A 20535-nucleotide genomic window follows, 5' to 3' on the forward strand; every position below is an offset into this window, starting at 1 on the left:
GTCTCTCCGGAGTTCTTGTCTGCCGCTGTGATTGACGTGGCGACGGCAGGGGTGGTGGAGCTTCCGGCGTCGCGTCCCGTGTAGGCTGGGGCCCTGGAGTGTAGTCCTCGTGGGTGACGGTCCAAGGCGAGCCGGCTGCTGGGGTTGGATATCGGGTCGTGGGGGGGGGGGTGGTAATGGGTAGTGGGTTACAGCGGTCCCCGAGGGTGCGAGGTCTCATATGGAGACTGTGTCGTAGTGGGTTACAGCGGTCCCCGAGGGTGCGAGGTCTCGTATGGAGACTGTGTCCTCCCGCCCGTCCGGGTATGCAATGTAAGCGTACTGGGGGTTGGCGTGGAGGAGGTCGACCCTCTCGACCAGGGGCTCCGTTTTATTGGCCCTCACGTGTCTTCTCAGTAGTACCGGCCCTGGGGACATCAGCCATGGCGGTAACGATGTCCCCGATGTGGACTTCCTTGGGAAGACAAACATTTTCTCGTGAGGGGTGGCATTGGTGGCAGTGCAGAGCAGTGACCGAATCGAGTGGAGCGCATCGGGAAGCACCTCCTGCCAGCGGGAGGTCGGAAGGCCCCTAGACTTTAAGGCTAGTAGGGCGGCCTTCCAAACTGTTGCATTCTCTCTTTCCACCTGTCCGTTCCCCCGGGGGTTGTAACTGGTGGTCCTGCTTGTGGCTATACCCCTAGCGAGCAGGTACTGGCGGAGTTCGCCGCTCATAAACGATGAGCCCCGGTCGCTATGGATATAGCTGGGGAAACCGAACAGGGTGAAGAGGCTGTTCAGAGATTTAATGACCGTGGCACTGGTCATGTCCGGGCAGGGGATAGCGAACGGGAACCGGGAGTACTCGTCAATGATGTTGAGAAAGTACACATTGCAGTCGGAGGAGGGGAGAGGCCCTTTGAAATCAACGCTCAGGCGTTCGAAAGGGCGAGTGGCTTTTATCAGGTGGGCTCTGTCTGGTCTATAAAAGTGCGGTTTGCACTCAGCGCAGACTTGGCAGTTCTTGGTCATGGTCCTGACCTCCTCGATGGAGTAAGGCAGGTTGCGGGCCTTGATGAAGTGGAAGAACCTGGTGACCCCCGGGTGGCAGAGGTCATTGTGGAGGGCCCTCAGCCTATCGATCTGTGCGCTGGCGCAGGTGCCACGCGATAGGGCATCTGGGGGTTCATTGAGCTTCCCAGGCCGGTACAAGATCTCGTAATTGTAGGTGGAAAGTTCGATTCTCCACCTCAAGATCTTGTCATTTTTGATTTTGTCCCTCTGCTTGTTGTTGAACATAAAAGCAACTGAACGCTGGTCAGTGAGCAGGGTAAATCGTTTTCCGGCCAGGTAGTGCCTCCAATGACGCACAGCCTCCACGATAGCCTGGGCCTCCTTCTCGACCGCAGAGTGTCTGGTCTCCGGGCCCTGGAGGGTTCGTGAGAAGAATGCCACAGGTCTCCCCGCCTGATTAAGGGTGGCGGCCAGAGCGAAGTCGGACGCATCGCTTTCCACCTGGAAGGGGATGGATTCGTCCACTGCGTGCATGGTGGCTTTGGCAACGTCTTCCTTGATACGGTGGAAGGCTAAGCGGGCCTCTGCCGTCACGGGAAAAGAGGTGGACTTGATCAGCGGACGGGCTTTGTCTGCATAGTAGGGGACCCACTGAGCGTAGTAGGAAAAAAACCCTAGGCACCTCTTCAGAGCTTTTAGGCAGTGGGGCAGTGGGAGTTCCATAAGGGGACACATCCGGTCCGGGTCGGGACCGATGACCCCGTGTTCCACAACACAGCCAAGGATGGCGAGGCGATCTGTGCAGAATATGCACTTCTCCTTGTTATATGTCAGGTTCAGGAGTTGGGCGGTGCGGAGGAATTTCTCGAGGTTTGCGTCATGGTCCTGCAAGTCATGGCCGCAGATGGTCACATTATCTAGGTAAGGGAAAGTGGCCTGCAGCTCGTTTTGATCGACCATCCGGTCCATCTCCCTTTGGAAGACGGAGACCCCGTTGGTAACGCCGAAGGGAACCCTAAGGAAGTGATAGAGGCGGCCGTTTGCCTCAAAAGCAGTATACTGGCGGTCTTCAGGGCTGATGGGGAGCTGGTGGTACGCTGATTTCAGGTCAATGGTCGAAAAGACGCGGTACTGCGCGACCTGGTTGACCATGTCAGCTATGCGGGGGAGTGGGTAGGCGTCCAGCAGGGTGTAGCGGTTTATTGTTTGGCTGTAGTCGATGACCAGGCATTTTTCTCGCCGGTTTTAACGACCACAACCTGGGCTCGCCAGGGGCTGGAGCTGCCCTCAATAATCCCCTCCTTCAGGAGCCGTTCCACTTCGGTTTTGATGAAAACCCTGTCCCCGGCACTGTATCGCCTGCTCTTTGTGGCGATGGGCTTACAGTCGGGGGTGAGGTTAGCAAACAGTGGGGGGGGGGTGGGACTCTGAGTGTGGAGAGGTTGCATCTGGTGCGCGGCGGCCAATTTGGAGGCTGCTGGCTGCGGACTGTGAGTGGGGGGAGGGGGCCACCGTACGCCATCGTAACGCTTTTGAGGTGGCACTGGAAATCCAACCCCAGTAGAACGGCAGCGCAGAGGTCGGGCAGGACCAGGAGTTTAAAATTATTGAACACAGTCCCGTCTACTACTAGTGTCACCACGCAGTAGCCGCCAATGTCCGCTGACTGGGACTCGGAGGCCATAGAAATCCGCTGGTGCGCAGGCAGGACTGGGAGAAAGCAACACCGCACCGTGTCGGGGTGGATGAAGCTCTCTGTGCTCCCGGAGTCAAAAAGGCAGTTTATTGCATGGCCGTTTACCTTAACGTCCATTTTGGACCGAGCTAGCTGGTGCGGTCTCGTTTGGTCCAGCGTCACAGAGGCCAGCGTAGGGGTCGGTGTGTCGCTGCAAGTATCAGATGGGGGGGGGTTGGCGGTCTGCTGCATCCCGGCTGGTGTCCAAGATGGCGGCGTCCATGATTCCCATGTGGCTGGAGTCGTCCAAGATGGCTGCTGCTGCAGTGGTTCGCACATGGCTGGGGAGGCCCAAGATGGCGGCCCGCATGGCCCACACGCGGCGCTGTTGGGGGCCCAAGATGGCGGCTCGCACGGCCCACACGCGGCGCTGCTGGCGTTCGGGGTGGCTTTGGCCTTGCAGACGCTGGCGTAGTGTCCCTTTTTCCCGCAGCCCGAGCAGGTCGCATTCTTCGCCGGGCAGCGCGCTCTGGGGTGTTTGGCCTGGCCACAGAAGTAGCATTTCTGGCCTTGGGATACTGCTGTCTGGCTTTGGGACACTGCTGCAGTGGTTGGGCCGTTGTTGGGCTGTGGCTGGGGTGGCACGGTGCTATGGGGCTGTCCTACCATGTCCCAGGTTGTCGTTCCCCGCGGCGTCCACGGTGCAGAGGAGTAGGCATCCATGCCCCGGAAGGCTGCGTCCAGGCTGCGTCCAGCGTTAGTGCGATGTCGGAGGCTTTGTTGAGGGTGAGGTCACTCTGCTCCAGCAGTCGCTGTCGGGTGTAGTTGGACCTGTGGCCCGCTACGAAGGCATCCCGGATCAGTTCCTCCGTGTACTTAGTGGGCGTTACCGCCTTACACCCACAGGCCCGGCCAGGCACGGACAGTGCTTGGAGGTATTCCTCAGTCGATTCCCCAGGTTGTTGCTTGCGACTCCCCAGAAGGTGCCTAGCGTATACTTCGTTCACAGGGCGCGTGTACTGGGTCTTGAGGAGTTGGAGGGTGGCTGTGTACGAGGTCGCGTCCCGGATGACTGAGTACACTCGGTGGTTCACCTTGGAGAACAGGACAGACAGTTTGTCCGCATCCGTTTCGACCGCAGTGGAGGCAGTCAGGAATGTCTCGAAGCACGTGAGCCAGTGAGCAAACTTGGTGGAAGCGTCCGCTTCCCGACTGTCCAGGTCCAGGCATGCTCGTGTGAGGATCTTCTCCATTATAAAAAATTTAGTTAATAAAATTGATGCGCCATCAATTACTCAAAAGACTGAGGTTGAGCGAGTAACAATCAGGCTTTTATTAACTAAAGAATGAACGTCTTGTCTCGAGTGGTCGATCCGTCCAGAATACTAAGGGACTGGGAGGTAGTCACTTATATACCTGGAATAGTGGGAGGAGTCAGCCGAGGCATGTCCAGACCTGTACCTAGTGGAATACACATACAGACACAGACAGGTATAACAGTGGTTTACCACAGGGAGTCCTTCATCTCACCGGCACAGAAAGCAGAATGGCTGCGAACTGTCAAAGTGACAGCCTTCAGCTTTCTGTGCAGGAGAGATTTCTAACTGAGTCTGTGGAGAAGGACTCATGTTAGAAGTAAGACTGTCAGTGTTTGACAGCTTCAAAAAGCTGTCAAACGCCGATATTTCATCTGTCAAAACCTCTTGACAGATGAAATTTCAGCCTGTGATGTCACCTGTTGCCGAGTGGCCCTTAATTGGCCTGCTGAGCCCACTGAGTGGGCTCAACAAGGTCAATCAAGTTAAAATTGCATGGATTGGCCACATCTCGATGGAGGCGGGGCAACAACCCCGAAATTTGTAGTCCCGCCTCCATCACGTCCCCTGAATTAAAATCCAGCCCTAAGTGTCTAAATGGGGTAGAGGAGCAGAGGGAGCTGTGGGTACAAATCATTAAAAGTAGTGACGCAGGTTAAAAAAGCAAACAAATAGCAATGGGGTTCATTTCTAGAGGGGTAAAATTGAAAAAGCAGAAAAGTTATGTGAAGCTTGTATAGAGTCATGGACTAGTACAGTACAGGAGGAGGCCATTGGGCCCATTGAGTTTTGGTCTCCATATTATAACAAGGATATAGAGGCACTGGCGAAGATACAAAAAAGATTTATTAGAATGATACCAGAACTGAGAGGTTATACCTATCAGTAAAGATTGAACAGGCTGGGGCTCTTTTCTCTAGAAAAGACTGAGGGATGACCTGATAGAGGTCTTTAAGTTTATGGAAGGGTTTGATAGGGTAGACGTAGATAAGATGTTTCCACTTGCAGGGGAGACCTGAAATAGGGGCCATAATATAAAATAGTCACTAATAAATCTAATAGGGAATTCAGGAGAAACTTCTTTACCCAGAGAATGGTTAGAATGTGGAACTCTCTACCACAAGTAGTAGTTGAGGCGACGAGCATAAATGCATTTAAGTGGAAGCTAGATAAACACGAGGGAGAAAGGAATAGAAGAATATGTTAATGGGGTTAGATGAAGAAGTGTGGGAGGAGGCTCATGTGGAACATTAACACACGGCATGCCAACTGGCCTGTTTCTGTGCTGTAAATACTATGTAATAATCGTGCCTATAGCTCACCAACCTTATTTACCATGCTCCGTGCATTTACGCACATGTACTTTAAACCCATCTTAGTCTGCCTTGCATATCCCCCATCTGATCCCTCCTATTTCTGAACTACTCTTTATTCTAATGCTGTTTGTCTCTCCCAGTCCTCTGTGCACTGCGTAGCTTCTTTCTAGCTTCATCCTGGTGCCCTGCCCCTGCCAAATTAATGTAAACCCTATCCCACAGCGCCAGTTAACTGCCCTGCGAGGACATTGGTCCCAGCCCTGTTGAGGTGCAACCGGTCCATCTTGTACAGGTCCCTCTTGCCCCAGAACTGGTCCCAAAACCCCAGGAACCTGAAGCTGTTCCTCCTGCAGCATTTCCCCAGCCATGCGATAACCTGTCTTATCTTACTGCTTCTATACCAAATTTGTGGCAATTTGGCAGATTCCTACTGCAGTATACTGGGTGGGCACCAAAGTTTTGGCCCAATGTATTTATCTGTTTTTATCCTAAAGGTTTTATATTCTAAACTGGGCTCAGAACTTACTGTCTGCTGATTAAACAAATAATAAATGCAACAAGCTTTGTTCAAAGTTTATTTTATTTTATTTAGTTTCAAGTACATTATTCAGGAAGATACAAAAGCAAAATACTGCAGATGCTGGAAATCTGAAATAAAAACAGAAAATGTTGGAAATACTCAGCAGGTCAGGCAGCATCTGTGGAGAGCGAAACAGAGTTAACATTTCAGGTCGATGACCTTTCGTCAAAACTGGAAAAAGTTGGAGATGTAACAGGAAGATAAATGTTTCGCCAACTATTGCATGATATCTACAGTAACTGCACTAAGCATTTAACTACATGGAAAATCAAGCACCTCAGTTTTATCATGCTTAATTTTCTGATTTATGAACTAGGATAAAGTACAGACTAATCTCTAAAAATGTGAGCTTTTTCAAATGGACAGTTCATATTAGGAGGTATTTAGGGTTCTTTAAAAAGTAAATGAAATCTTTAAAATATTCGTGTAAAAAGACACTGGGTGAATTTTCCCATTTGCCGCCGAGTGGAAAATGGGCGAAGTGCATCGGCTGTCTGTTTTACACCCTGCCTGCTTTTGTGGGACAGGCTGGATGGACCAGTGGGTCTTTTCCTGTCCATCATTGTTCATATGTTCGTAAATGAAAATCGGGCAGGGTGTAAAACGGGTTGAGCCGATCCGCTACCGCCCCAAGGATAAACGTTAAAATTCACCCGCTGTGTCCTATTTCTCCTATTAGAATACTGCATACACTATCTAGCAAATATATGTTACAAAATTGTGTTATGCAACAAGGTATTTTAGAAATTCATTTCATGTTATACTAAGCACAACTATTTTATTTGGAGTCACAGAGTAAAGCCACGCCGCGCAGGGTCCAGTGATCAGGAATCTGTATTGTTTTCAGATACAGAGAGAAGATGTACGTCAAATCAGTTCGCCTGGGTTTCTTGTACACAGGGCATGAGTACATTGCCCCCTGCTGTTTCTTTGAATCAGGAGGTGCAGTGGCGCTGATTGCATACACATGAACTACAGGAAGCAATGTGAACAATACCTGCAAAGATAGTTGGAAATAAGAGACAGTTAAATGGAAACAACAGACAAAGACACAATTACATGCAGTACATTCGAATGTGAAATGTTAAATAAAATATTCATATTCCATCATACATTGCAGAATGGGTATATCATAATTAGCATAATCCCTTAACTGTGTTACAGTAAATGGTGGCTTGAATAGCTTAGCAATTATATGAACAAAAATAGAATTCCCAATACTTACTTTGTTTTCTTTTTGATTAATGGTATTGAGTGATAGATGCCATAACTATAGCCACACACGAGCATAAAGCCAAAACCATCACTCCAAAAGAAGGAAGAGTAGCAGCAGAGGCAAGAGGCTCTGAGAACGAGGCACCATGGCGAGCAACCCGCTCGCTGTTACCCCAATTGGTGGTGCTGCATTTGTGCTCGCTTTATGCCGGTTTTTACGTTCTGGTTTAGGCTAATAAGCGCTGCAGGGAATTTGGGCATTAGGTTCCCATCAGCAAGATCGGCGTAGTCACTGGCTTAAATTTTGGTGTGAATGGGAGTGAGTAAATCCAGGCCAATTATCTAGGTTTACCTTCTCTATTCCTTTTGTCACTCTGAACACCTCTATCAAATCCCCCTCAATCTTCTCTGTTTGAGAGATAACAGGCTTAGGGGGAAAAATTGGGTTGATTTGCGCCTCGTTAGCGCCCCTGGTGCCAGGGGCCACAAAGACACAATTACAAGTAGTACATTTGAATGTGAAATGTTAAATAAAATATTCATATAAGGCTAAAGTCCATCATACATCCCCCGACCCTTCAGGTCTCCCCCTGACCTCCCTCCCCCCCAACCCCCGAGGCCTCCAACACCCCCGCCCCGCCACAAGTCCTCCGATCTCCGATCCCCCCTCCGACCTTCCGACTCCCGACCCGCTCTCCGGCCCCCGTCCGCTCCCCCTCCAACTTCCTGCCCTGGCCCCGCCGATGATCCCCGGTTTTCTGACCCACCCCCCCTCCCTCCCTCCTCCCTGCGGCTTTAATTGCTCTGCCATTTCCTTGTTCCCCATTATAAATTCTCCCGTTTCTGACTGTAAGGGACCTACATTTGTCTTCACTAATCTTTTTCTTTTTATATACTTGTAGAAGCTTTTACAGTCCACTTTTATGTTCCTTGCAAGTTTACTCACATACTCTATTTTTCCCCTCTTAATCAATCTCTTGGTCCTTTTTTGCTAAACTCTAAACTGTTCCCAATCCTCAGGCTTGCTACTTTTTCTGGCAACTTTATATGACTCCTCTTTGGATCTAATACTATCCTTAATTTATTTTGTTAGTCATGGTTGGGCCGCTTTTCCTTTTGTGTTTTTGCGCCAGAAAGGAATGTATAACTGTTGCAATTCATGCATTCGTTCCTTAAATGTTAGCCATTGCCTATCTACCATCATGCCTTTTAATGAAGCTCCCCAATCTATCATAGCCAACTCACTCCTCATACCATCGTAGTTTCCTTTGTTTAGATTGAGGACCCTAGTTTCGGATTGGACTTCTTCACTATCCATCTTAATGAAGAATTCTATCATGTTATGGTCACTCTTCCCTAAACGACCCCGCACCACAAGATTATTAATTAACCCCTTCTCATTGCACAATACCCAATCTAGGATAGCCTGTTCCCTAGTTGGCTCCTCAACATACTGGTCTAAAAAACCATCTCGTACACACACCACGAATTCATCCTCCACAGTATTATTGCTAATTTGGTTTGGCCAGTTTATATGTAGATTAAAGTCTCCCATGATTAATGTAGTACCCTTGTTACATACATCTCTAATTTCCTGTTTGATGCCGTCCCCTATATTACCACTACTGTTTGGAAGCCTATAGACAACTCCCACCAATGTTTTCTGCCCCTTGATGCTTCTTAGCTCCATTCTTCTTTGCGCCAGGGGCCTGATTAACATTTTGATTTTCTGTTTCCCACCCATAGCCAGCCAGGTAGGCCTGCAGCACCAAGCCGCAGGGAGGAGGGAGGGAGGGGGGGTGGGTCAGAAAACCGGGGATCATCGGTGGGGCCAGGGCAGGAAGTTGGTTCTGTCTTCACAGAAGAGGACACAAATAACTTCTCAGAAATGCGAAGGAACCAAGGGTCTAGTGAGAAGGAGGAATTAAAGGAAATTAGTATTAGTAAAAAAAATAGTGCTGGAGAAATTAATGGGACTGAAAGCTGATAAATCCTCAGGGCCTGATAATTTGCATCCCATAGTACTAAACGAAGTAGCCATGGAAATAGTGGATGCATTGGTTGTCATCTTCCAAAATTTTATAGATTATGGAACAGTTCCGGCAGATTGGAGGGTGGCAAATGTATCCCCACTATTTAAAAAAGGAGGGAGAGAGAAAACAGGGAACTACAGACCAGTTAGCCTAACATCAGTAGTAGGGAAAATGCTAGAGTCTATTATAAAGGATGTGATAACAGGACACTTAGAAAATATCAACGGGATTAGACAAAGTCAACATGGATTTATGAAAGGGAAATCATGTTTAACAAACCTACAGGAGTTTTTTGAGGATATAACTGGTAGAATAGATAAGTGAGAACCAGTGGATGTGGTGTATATGGATTTTCAGAAGGCCTTTGATAAAGTCCCACATAAGAGGTTAGTGTGCAAAATTAAATCACATGGGATTGGAGGTAATATACTGGCATGGATTGGAAAATGGTTAACAGACAGGAAACAGAGAGTAGGAATAAATGGGTCTTTTTTGGGGTGGTAGGCGGTGACTAGTTGGGTACTGCAGGGATCAGTGCTTGGGCCCCAGCTATTCACAATATATATCAATGATTTGGATGTGGGAACCAAATGTAATATTTCCAAGTTTGCTGACGACACAAAACTAGGTGGGATTGTGAGTTGTGAGGAGGATGCAAAGAGGCTTCAAGGTGGTTTAGACAAGTTGAGTGAGTGGGCAAATACGTGCCAGATGCAGTATAATGTGGGTAAATGTGTAGTTATCCACTTCAGTAGGAAAAACAGAAAGGTAGAGTATTATTTAAATGGTGATAGATTGGGAAATGCTGATGTACAAAGGGACCTGGGTGTCCTTGTATACCAGTCACTGAAAGCAAACATGCAGGTGCAGCAGGCAGTTAGGAAGGCACATGTTATGTTGGCCTTCATTGCAAGAGGATTTGAGTACAGGAGCAAGGATGTCTTACTACAGTTATACAGGGCCTTGGTGAGACCACACCTGGAGCACTGTGTGCAGTTTTGGTCTCCTTACCTAAGAAAGGATATACTTGCCATAGAGGGAGTGCAGCGAAGGTTCACCAGACTGATTCCTGGGATGGCAGGACTGTCGTATGAGGAGAGATTGGGTCGATTAGGCCTGTATTCACTAGAGTTTAGAAGAATGAGAGGGGATCTCGTTGAAACATATAAAATTCTGACAGGGCTAGACAGATTGGATACAGGGAGGTTTTTTCCCCTGGCTGGGGGGTCTAGAATGAGGGGTCACAGTCTCAGGGTACGGGGTAGGACATTTAGGACTGAGATGAGGAGAAATTTCTTCACTCAGAGGGTGGTGAACCTGTGGAATTCTCTACCACAGAAGGCTGGGGAGGCCAAGTCACTGAATATATTTAAGAAGGAGATAGATAGATTTCTAGCCACAAAATGCATCAAGGGGTATGGGGAGAGAGCGGGAATATGGTATTGAGATAGAGGATCAGCCATGATCATATTGAATGGCGGAGCAGGCTTGAAGGGCCGAATGGCCTACTCCTGCTCCTATTTTTCTATGTTTCTATGTTTCTAAATCAACCCAATTTAGCACCCCGGCGACGTTAGCGCCCCAAAGGGGGCAATACCCAATTTTTCCCCCTTAGTTTCTCCAGCATGTCCTGTTACTCATCCCCTTAATGCTAGCATCATACTGGTCAATCTTCATACACTTTCTCCAGGGTTATTAAATCCTTCTATAATGAGAAATCTAAATCTGCACACAGTATTCCAGTTGTGGAGTAACCATTGTTTTATACAGAATCCTCATGACTTCTTACAATCGCTCTTGAAATAAACACTTTTTTAAAATCTGTCTGCTGCGCTCATTGAATCATAGAATCATAGAATCATAGAATGGTACAGCACAGAAGGAGGCCATTCGGCCCATCGAGTCTGCACCAGCTCTTTCGAAGAACAATCCCGTTAGCCCCACTCCCCCGCTCCTTCCCCAAATCTCTGCAAATTTTTTCTCCTTCAAGTATTTATCCAATTACCTTTTGAAGGCTACTATTGAACCTATATCCACCACCCTATCAGGCAGTGCATTCCAAATCCTAACTACTCGTTTTCTAAATAGTTTTTCCTCCTGTCACCTCTGGTTCTTTTATCAATCACCTTCAGTTTGTGCCCTCTAGTTGTCAACCCTTCAGGCATTGGAAACAGTTTCTCTGCAGGTACTGGGGAATGGAAAATTCTTTCCACTTTTGACACAGTAGCAGAATTTATTTTAGTTACATAGGCTGGAATTATAATTTGGAGGCGGGTAGGGAGCAGGGTGCGGGGGGGAGGGGGCTGGATTGCGGTCGGGAAACACGGGGGAATGGGTTCCCTCAGGGCCTGCCGAATTTAACGGAAGGGCCTGATTAACATTTGGATTTTCTGTTTCCCGCCCATAGCCAGCCAGGTAGGCCTGCAGCACCAAGCCGCAGGGAGGAGGAAGGGAGCGGGATGGGTTGGAAAACTGGGGATCATCGGTGGGGCCGGGGCAGGAAGTATGCCTGCTTAACAGAACTGTATTCCACCAGGACGCATGTGCAGCAGTGTTGGAGTTTCCCTCCTGAATGTTCAGGTTGTTAGATAGAGGCCTTGAGCTCCAATCTACAACTGTGTCTCTTGTCCAGCTTCACTGGAGGATTGGTGCGGATAGAGCCATTACTTAGGTCTGCACCGGTGCGAGTAATTGCAGGGACATCTCATGACTCAGCACAAGGAGGAACAGAACCATTTCAATCCCAAGAGGCTGCCACTGACTCCCTGCAGCCAGTCATCACACTCATTCCCACGACTGGGGAAGCAGCTACAAGCAGCACAAGATTAGGATGTAGAACACATAAAACATAAACCACCAAAGGAAAGCCCTTGGGTTAAATAAAACTGAACACTTATAGGGCAATAAATTGGGTTTACTTTATTACCACTTTCTTCTAGAGAGTTTCTGATGGTGCAGAATAAGTGCCAGCAATTTCCTTCTTTCATCTTGTACTACTAAAAATTGAAGTTCTACCACTGTGGCACTTTCAAAACAACCCTTAGCATTAGTTTCACCTAATTTTGCCAAATGTAGCTTATAGTTAGGTGCTTTGGCACTCCCGGAGGTGGAGTGAAAGTTTTTATTGAAGGACACTCTTTATATTGAAGGACACTCTTTATAGAGTCCCTCTTTAATTGACATCCTGTTCTGGTGAAGTTTTGTAATTTTTTTTTTTTTACAGTCTGCTTCTGTGAAATTGGAAAAATGTATGGTTAATTTGTCTAGAAACAAACACTTCCTCTATGTTCTGATACAAAAATTAAGTAAAAATCTACCAGAAATACTCCCAAAGAGCAAGTGAATCATAGAATCATAGAATAGTACAGCACAGAAGGAGGCCATTCGGCCCATCGAGTCTGCGCCGGCTCTTTCGGAAAGCAATCTAGTTCGTCCCACTCCCCCGCTCTTTCCCCATATCCCTGCAATTTTTTCTCCAAGTATTTACCAATTCCCTTTTGAACGCTACTACTGAATCTGTATCCTCCACCCAATCAGGCAGTGCATTCCAAATCCTAACCATTCGTTGCATAAAAAAAGTTTTTCTTCATGTCAACTCTGGTTCTTTTGCCAATCTCCTTAAATCTGTGCCCCCTCGTTATTGATCATTTAGCCATTAGAAACAGCTTCTCTTTATTTACTCTATCTAAATCCTTTATGATTTTAAACACCTCTATCAAATCTCCTCTTAGCCTTCTTTGCTCCAAGGAGAACAACCCCAACTTATCTAGTCTATCCACATAGCTGTATTCCCTCATCCCTAGAACCATTCTAGTAAATCTCTTCTGTACCCTCTCCAAAACCTTCACGTCCTTCCAAAGGTGTGGTGCCCAGAATTGGACACAATACTCCAGCTGGGGCCAAACTAGTATTTTATATAGGTTTAGTGTAACTTCCTGGCTTTTGTACCCTGTGCCTCTATTTATAAAGCCCAGGATCTCATTTGTTTTATTAACCATTTTGTTAACCTGTCCTGCCACCTTCAAAGATTTGGGCACAGACACCCCCAGGTCTCTCTGATCTTGCACCCCCTTCAAAATTGTACCATTTAGTGTGTATGGTCTCTTCTCATTCTTCCTACTAAAATGTAACACCTCACACTTCTCTGTGTTGAATTTCATCTGCCATGTGTCCGCCCATTCCACCAGCCTGTCTATGTCTCCTTGAAGTCTATTACTATCTTTCTCATTGTTTAATACACTTCCAAGTTTCGCGTCATCTGCAAATTTCAAAATTGTGCCCTTTATCCCCAAGTCCAAGTCATTAATGTATATCAAAAACAGCAGTGGTCCTAGTACTGAATCTTGTGGAACGCCACTGTAAACCTCCCTCCAGTCCAAAAAAACAGCCATTTACCACAACTCTCTGGCTGTGAAATTCGGCTCCTTTGTGCCTACCGTTAGTGCCTCCAGGGATCGCTAATGGGGCACAAAGAGCTTATCGCCCGGGTATAGCGCCTCCTGAGAAATTTGGCAGGGCATCGCTGAGGCGCTACCCGATACCCCCGCCGGTAGCGCCCCGGGCCGCTGCACCACCGGCGATGACGTCATTACCGTGCGCCCCACTGTGGCCCCTTACCGCCCCGCAGCAGAAATTCAGCTGCGCCCTGCAATGGGATCACGGGCAATGTCAGCGCCAGCCTCGCGGGTCATGAACCGGGCCGCACTTCACTGGCGGGGCAGTATTTAAAGGTGAGGTGTGGCTACAACCCATGTCACCATTTTCATCTTTTGGCCAACCATCAGGTCAGCCCTCCGTGGCGGCCCTTGGCGTGGTTCGTGGCCGCCATCGTGCAGCCATGGCACCATGCCGCCCTGGTGGGCTATTGTGGGCCATCGGAGGCCCTGCAGAGCTCGTAGCATCCCTCCCCTTTAACGGAAGGGGAGGGATAGTGAAACGCGCCAGCGCTATGCAGAGAAGCCGCGTAGCGTTCCAGCGTTACCACATTACGTGCTCCCGACACCACCCCGAGAGGAAGTGGAACGCTCGAGATAGCGCTCCACTTCCTCTCCGGGGTGGTAAGCCAATTTAGTGGCCGGGGTGGTACTTCCACGCCGGGCGCAAAATCTCTGCTGCTAATTCGGTTACCGCCCCCAAACGGGGCGTAGCCAAATTTCAAGCCCTCTGTTTTCTATCCCTTAGCCAATTTTGTATCCATGCTGCTACTGCTCGTTTTATCCCATGGGCTTCAATTTTGCTAACAAGCCTAATATGTGGTACTTTATCAAAAGCCTTTTGAAAGTCCATAAACAAAACATCAACTGCACTGCCCTCATCCACCCTCTCCGTTACCTCACCAAAAACTCAATGAAGTTAGTCAAACACAACTTGCCCTTAACAAATCTGTGCTGGCATTCCTTCATTAGTCTATGCTTGTCCAAGTAGCTGTTAACTTTCTCCCGGATACGTGTTCTCAAAAAATTCCAACAAAGAAAGTCAAAATCCAGCAATGAAAAGAAAATCCGGCGCGGTGTAAAACGAGCTGTCAATTGGCTATCGTCCGTTTTGCGCTACAGGCGGAGACCGATTTCAACTCCAGTGTGTCTTTAATAGTTGCCTTTTGGATGCGGCATACCTTTAAAGGCAGATGTGAACGGGTGGAAGGAATGCTCAGCAGGATTCTGCCCAAAGAGTGGGAAATACGTCAGGCACTGAAAATCCCTCATTTACATGCAGGATGCACATCAAATGAAGCTCTCACACAGAATGTACAAGAGCAAACCAGACAGGTGAAAGCTCAATTGCAAGGGACAAGGAGGGGGTGACTGAATGAGTTGGCTGGATGCCCAATTTCTCATTCCCTGCACTGCCTAATTCCATCAGCAGAAATAATCTTATTGGTCTGAAAATCTACCCTTTTGTTGTTCAAAAACAAAGTTGGTACAAGTAAGTATAGGTTAAAAGAACTAGGAATGTATTTTGTTCAAATCTAAAATTGCTTTGTGTAACTAAGTTCTCATTATTTGATACATATATTTGAGTTTTTAAATGAAAACAATAGAAATGTAATAGAACAAGAAAATTACATCTTCCCCTGGATTCATTTCCCTCTATTGTTTTCAAATTCAGAGAATCACCCCTATATGGCAAATTGGCATAAGAGAAAAATAGTCTGCATTCCACTAGCAGTAATTTATCTGTTCCCTTTAAAAATGTTTTAAACATTAGTTAGGCTTGCCCTTGCATGTTTAGGTTTTTTTTAAAAATGTTTTTATTTTTTGCGTGGCAAGTTGCTGAAAGTGCGAGCTGATAACATCGCAGTGAGGGAAACCGGGCATCTGGGATCTGAGTGAGCAGGACAAGCAACTTTGTATCTCCTTAACCAATCAGATTGAAGCATTGTAAAATTAACAACGCAAGGACTAATAAGGAAGTGTAAATTAGAGGGGGTGAATTCAATGCCAAATCAGATACAGAAAGAGAAAGAAAGAGAGGGATAAAAAGATTGGATTGAGAAAGAAAAACGAGACAGAAAGGAAAAGTAAAAATACATCTTAATTTTTTTAAAATTTTACATTTATAAAATCTCCAACAACAATTAAAACCTGAAGGAATGAGACTCCACACTTGTAATAGTTAATTTTCAGTGCCAGAGAGGTTGACTGGCATTAATTAACACTTACCACATCATTAAAAGGGTACTTAGCCTGGAATGGACAAGACTTAACTTTCTGTGGCAAGTTTAGTTTGTCTCTATCATATTGTGAAACCCTTTGAGATGTTGTAATGAGGTGTAATATGGAAATGATTTTTGTGTCACTACCGCCCCATTTGTGCTTAAAAACCAGGTTAGCGAGACCCAAATCATGTGACTGATGGGAGCACCAATTTATCGCTGAGTTCCTTTCCATCGCGATTTTTGATGGACCTCCATCCAGGAGCGCCTGTCAAAAACAGGCCACTGCAGATCCTGCAAACATGTTACTGCTGCTATAAAGTGCTACTTTTTTTCATTCCCGATGCAAATACCCCTCCCCTTTAAGTGTGCTGCTGCAGGCCCTTCATGCTCAGCCAGCCCAGACAATTTCCCACCTCCAGATCAGCGAGCTGCCTATTGGTAGCTATGTTTCATGCTGGTAGCTCGCCAACAACATTATAACCAGGACACAGAACCAATATCGATCTGATCCCACACTGACTCCTCCAGAAAGCAGTCATGTACGCCCTACCTCATCCACCACCCATAACGCACATCAAAATCACCCCCATGATGTTTTATAAATCCAAGTATTTAATTGTGCTATGCCATGTGTGTGTGTGATAAGTAAATTGGAAACTGCTTACTTTTAGAGATGATTCCATGAGCCTTGCAGTCCTTTTGTCCCAGCCTCCTCCATCCAGAAACAGGCCATAGATGTAGACACCACCAATATCTGCAGGCGGAAATGCATTAACATCTTCCTTCATCATCCTGGTCACTTCATTATAAAGAATGACACCGTCTAGGGCCCAACCCTTGCTCAGATTCATACGGGTGGTTTCCTGTCGCATTGCAGTCAAAAAGCCCTGCGGAGAGAAATATCTTTTTCTTTTACGAATAGATTTCTTTTTGCAAGTATAAGATGTACTGCTAGCAGAAACACAAACACTATTGATCAGAAACTGAACTGGACCAGCCATATAAATACTGTGGCTACAAGAGCAGGCCAGAGGCTGGGAATTCTGCGGCGAGTGTCTCACCTCCTGACTCCCCAAAGCCTTTCCACCATCTACAAGGCACAAGTCAGGAGTGTGATGGAATACTCTCCACTTGCCTGGATGAGTGCAGCTCCAACAACACTCAAGAAGCACGACACCATTCAGGATTACGCAGCCCACTTGATTGGCACTCCATCCACCACCTTCAACATTCACTCCCTCCACCACCGGCGCACTGTGGCTGCAGTGTGTACCATCTACAAGATGCACTGCAGCAACTCGCCAAAGCTCCTTCAACAGCACCTTCCAAACCCGCGACCTCTACCACTTAGAAGGACAAGGGCAGCAGACGCATGGGAACATCACCACCTACAAGTTCCCCTCCAAGCCACACACCATCCTGACTTGGACCTGTATCGCCGTTCCTTCACTGTCGCTGGGCCAAAATCCTGGAACTCCCTTCCTAACAGCATTGTGGGTGTACCTACACCATATGGACTGCAGCGGTTCAAGAAGGCGGCTCACCACCATCTTCTCAAGGGCAATTAGGGATGGGCACTAAATGCAGGCCTAGCCAGCGACGCCTACATCCCATCAATGAATAAAAAAATGAATAAAATAATGTCAATTTCCCATGAGTGAATGACATTTGAAAAATTGCTACTGTTCAATGCTTATTCTTTCACTAGTGTTGGTAATAAAATATATTAATATTCACCAAGCAGGACTTTTATGTTATTTTGGCCATTTTCTTCAGATCCTGTCATGAACACAGGAAGCAGCAAGTCAACATTAGGTTGTGGTAAGTTACTTATTTAATTATTTTTTTTAAAGCAATTTATCCCATGCATAGTTAAAAGAGATGCAGTTCCTGGCCAAAAACATAATTTCCTCAGTTAAAGGAGGTAACTCTTAGCTGCAGGAGAGATAAGACCAGTTTCTGTCTGGCATTATGACTGACCAGAAAAGGAGTTAATGAGGTGTTACATTGGTAGGACATCTGGCATGCTCACTTGCCAAGCTCTCAATGGTCTCCTTGCCATCAGAACTGGGTTCCAGAAGAAATTCAAAGTTATTAAAAATTTGTTCATAGGATGTGGGCGTCGCTGGCAAGGCCAGCATTTATTGCTCATCCTGAATTGCCCTTCAGAAGATGGTGGTGAGCTGCTTTTTTGAACTACAGAGGGCAGTTAAGAGTCAACCACATTGCTGTGGGTCTAGAGTCACATATAGGCCAGGCCAGGTAAGGATGACAGATTTCCTTCCTGAAAGGACATTAGCGAACCAGATGGGTTTTTACAACAATATGGTAGCCTCATGGTCACCATTCTGATACTAGCTTTTTATTCCAGGTTTAGTAAATTAACTGAATTTCAATTCCCCAGCTGCCATGGTGGGATTTGAATTCAGGTCTCTGGATCATTAGTCCAGTAACATAGCCACTATGCTACCGTACCCTTTCTTTATCTTTAGTGTTACTGTCATATGGAAAATTAAGTTACCACTAGTATTAGCACTCGTGTAAACTCTGTCAAAGATCCTATTCTAGGACAAAACCAGAACGAAAATCTACCTCAAAACTCATAAGCCTCTGTTAGGGAGTCTTCTGGGGTGGGGGGGCGGGGGGCAGGTGGGGGGAAATGGGATGGGTAGGGGAGTTAATGATTGTGGCAGACCAAATAGGGGCGACACTTTTTGAACAAATATTTGAAAATCATGGCCCTGGAGCAGTGAATCGATTATTGATTCACCTCTCTTTGGGGTGGTGGGGGCGGGGCGGGGGCTGCAGAACAAAAATTTAACTTACCAATCTCCCCACAGACCATAGCAATGCTGAACACTAGGAATGCATCAGTGTTGCTTGAGCTCAGCATTGCTAAGGTGCAAATGATGTAGAATACACCACGTCCCATCAATTGCATCTCATTACAATAATATTTGGGAGGATACATTATATGGAAAAGGAGTGACACTGCCGGCTGAAAATGCTACAAGTGGCAGAAGCAAGCAGGGAGCCGGCAGAGCAGGTCTTGGAAGCTTTTCTCTTATATCCTGCTTGAGCTACACCGGAAGGAGTAAAACATTCTGCTCAGAGGACACTAAATCAAGAAGGAAATGTCAAACTTATACAAGATCTTAATTAGGCTGCAGTTGAAGTATTGTACACTTTGTGGCACTCCATTATAGAGAGGGTGAAAGCAGTGGAGAAGGTGCAGCACTGATTCTTTTAGATATTACCAGAGGGGAGGGATTGTAATTATAAAGAAGCATGTGAAAAGTTGCATCATTTTTTCACTGGAACTGAGTTGGATGAGAAGGGTGACCTGACAGAGGTAGTCAAGATTATGAAGGTTATGATGAAGCAAATATTGTTATATGCTTTCCATTGGTCGCTGAGACTGTAACAAGAGGGCACAAAGTTCAGGTCATCACAAAAACAGTTCAAGGAAAGATTAGAAAAAAATTCTTTATACAGAAAATGTTCAGAAAGTTAAAGTTCTGTCACAAACCATAAAGCACAGTGAATTTTTTTTTTAAAAAGGAAATTAGATAGTTATTTGAAAAAGAGGAATATTAAAGGTTGGTTATGAGGGCTAAGCAGGAGAGTGGGATCTAGTACGATAGCAAAATACTGCAGATGCTGGAAATCCGAAATAACAACAGAAAATGCTGGAAAAACTCAGCAGGTCAGGCAACATCCGTGAAGAGAGAAATAGAGTCAACGTTTCAGGTCGAAACCCTTTGTCAAGAGTGGGCGCTAGCACAGACTTGATGAATCGAACAGTCTGCTTCTGTGCTGTAACATTTTATGATTCCCAGTAAAACAGGCATACAAATGTGAAAGAAGCAGATAAATCTTTTTCTGACGAGAGTGAATGGGTTGCCTCAGATGTTTATCTTGGTGGCAGAAAGCTTAAAGTGCATAAATCACAGTTAAATGCATTAGTCTGGTGTTCCATTTACTTTAGAGCACCACTGTCGACAACAGCTCTGACTTTGGTGGTAGGCCAGTATAATAATTGATGCGGCACTGTTGCCTCTGGACGCATGCAGAGCCATTCTGGTGGCAGAGTAAACAGTGACCACCATCATGCCCATTGAAAGCAGCATTGCAGTTTTTCCATTCACTGCATCATGTGTACCTTCGCCAACTATTGGGGAAGGTCTAGCCATCAGAAAATAGTCACAAACTGCAGCTGAAACATCAGATTCTATTCACAGTAATTTTTATGTTGAGCCAAGGCTGAACAATCTACTCCACAATGCAATGGGTCCAATCCCCTCGCACCGAGAGCCTACAATTCTGCGATATAAATAGGCCAACAAGCACAACTAGTTCTCCAAAGAATACAAATTAGAATTTTCAAAAAATGAGAGTAAATGTGTTAACAGAAAATGCTGGAAACACTCAGCAGGTCAGGCAGCATCCATGGAGAGAGAAACAGAGTTAACGTTTCAGGTCTGTGACCCTTCGTCAGAACTGAAAAAAGTTAGAGATGTAACAGGTTTTAAGCAGGTGCAGGGGCAGGGAAAGGGGGGAGGGGAGGAAGGAACAAAAGGGAAGGTCGGTGATAGGATGGAAGGCAGGAGTGATTAAATGGGGATGGCAGAATCATCAACAGCTGCAGTCTGGAAAAATTAGTGGCAGAGGTTATGGACTGAAATTGTTGAACTCAATGTTGAGTCCAGAAGGCTGTAAAGTGCCTAATAGAAAGATGAGGTGCTGTTC

At 46.5% G+C, this 20535-nt stretch overlaps 1 protein-coding gene across 1 annotated transcript in view; it reads right to left on the reverse strand.

Annotated features, from left to right (window-relative positions):
• Window positions 1-5861: 5861 nt before the first annotated feature.
• dnah5l (dynein, axonemal, heavy chain 5 like) overlaps window positions 5862-20535 on the reverse strand; it is a 450024-nt gene continuing 435350 nt past the window's right edge. Inside the window, exons 75-76 of the mRNA XM_085987988.1 lie at window positions 16452-16673; window positions 5862-6877 (exon numbers count right to left, since the gene is read on the reverse strand). Of these exons, the coding sequence (XP_085844114.1) occupies window positions 6659-6877; window positions 16452-16673 (441 nt within the window). The 3' untranslated portion in view covers window positions 5862-6658. The remainder of the gene's footprint in view (window positions 6878-16451; window positions 16674-20535) is intronic.

This window comes from Somniosus microcephalus, chromosome 5 (assembly GCF_052327205.1).
Source record: "Somniosus microcephalus isolate GS21.2 chromosome 5, FLI_Smic_1.0, whole genome shotgun sequence".
In the NCBI taxonomy this organism is placed as follows: domain Eukaryota; kingdom Metazoa; phylum Chordata; class Chondrichthyes; order Squaliformes; family Somniosidae; genus Somniosus; species Somniosus microcephalus.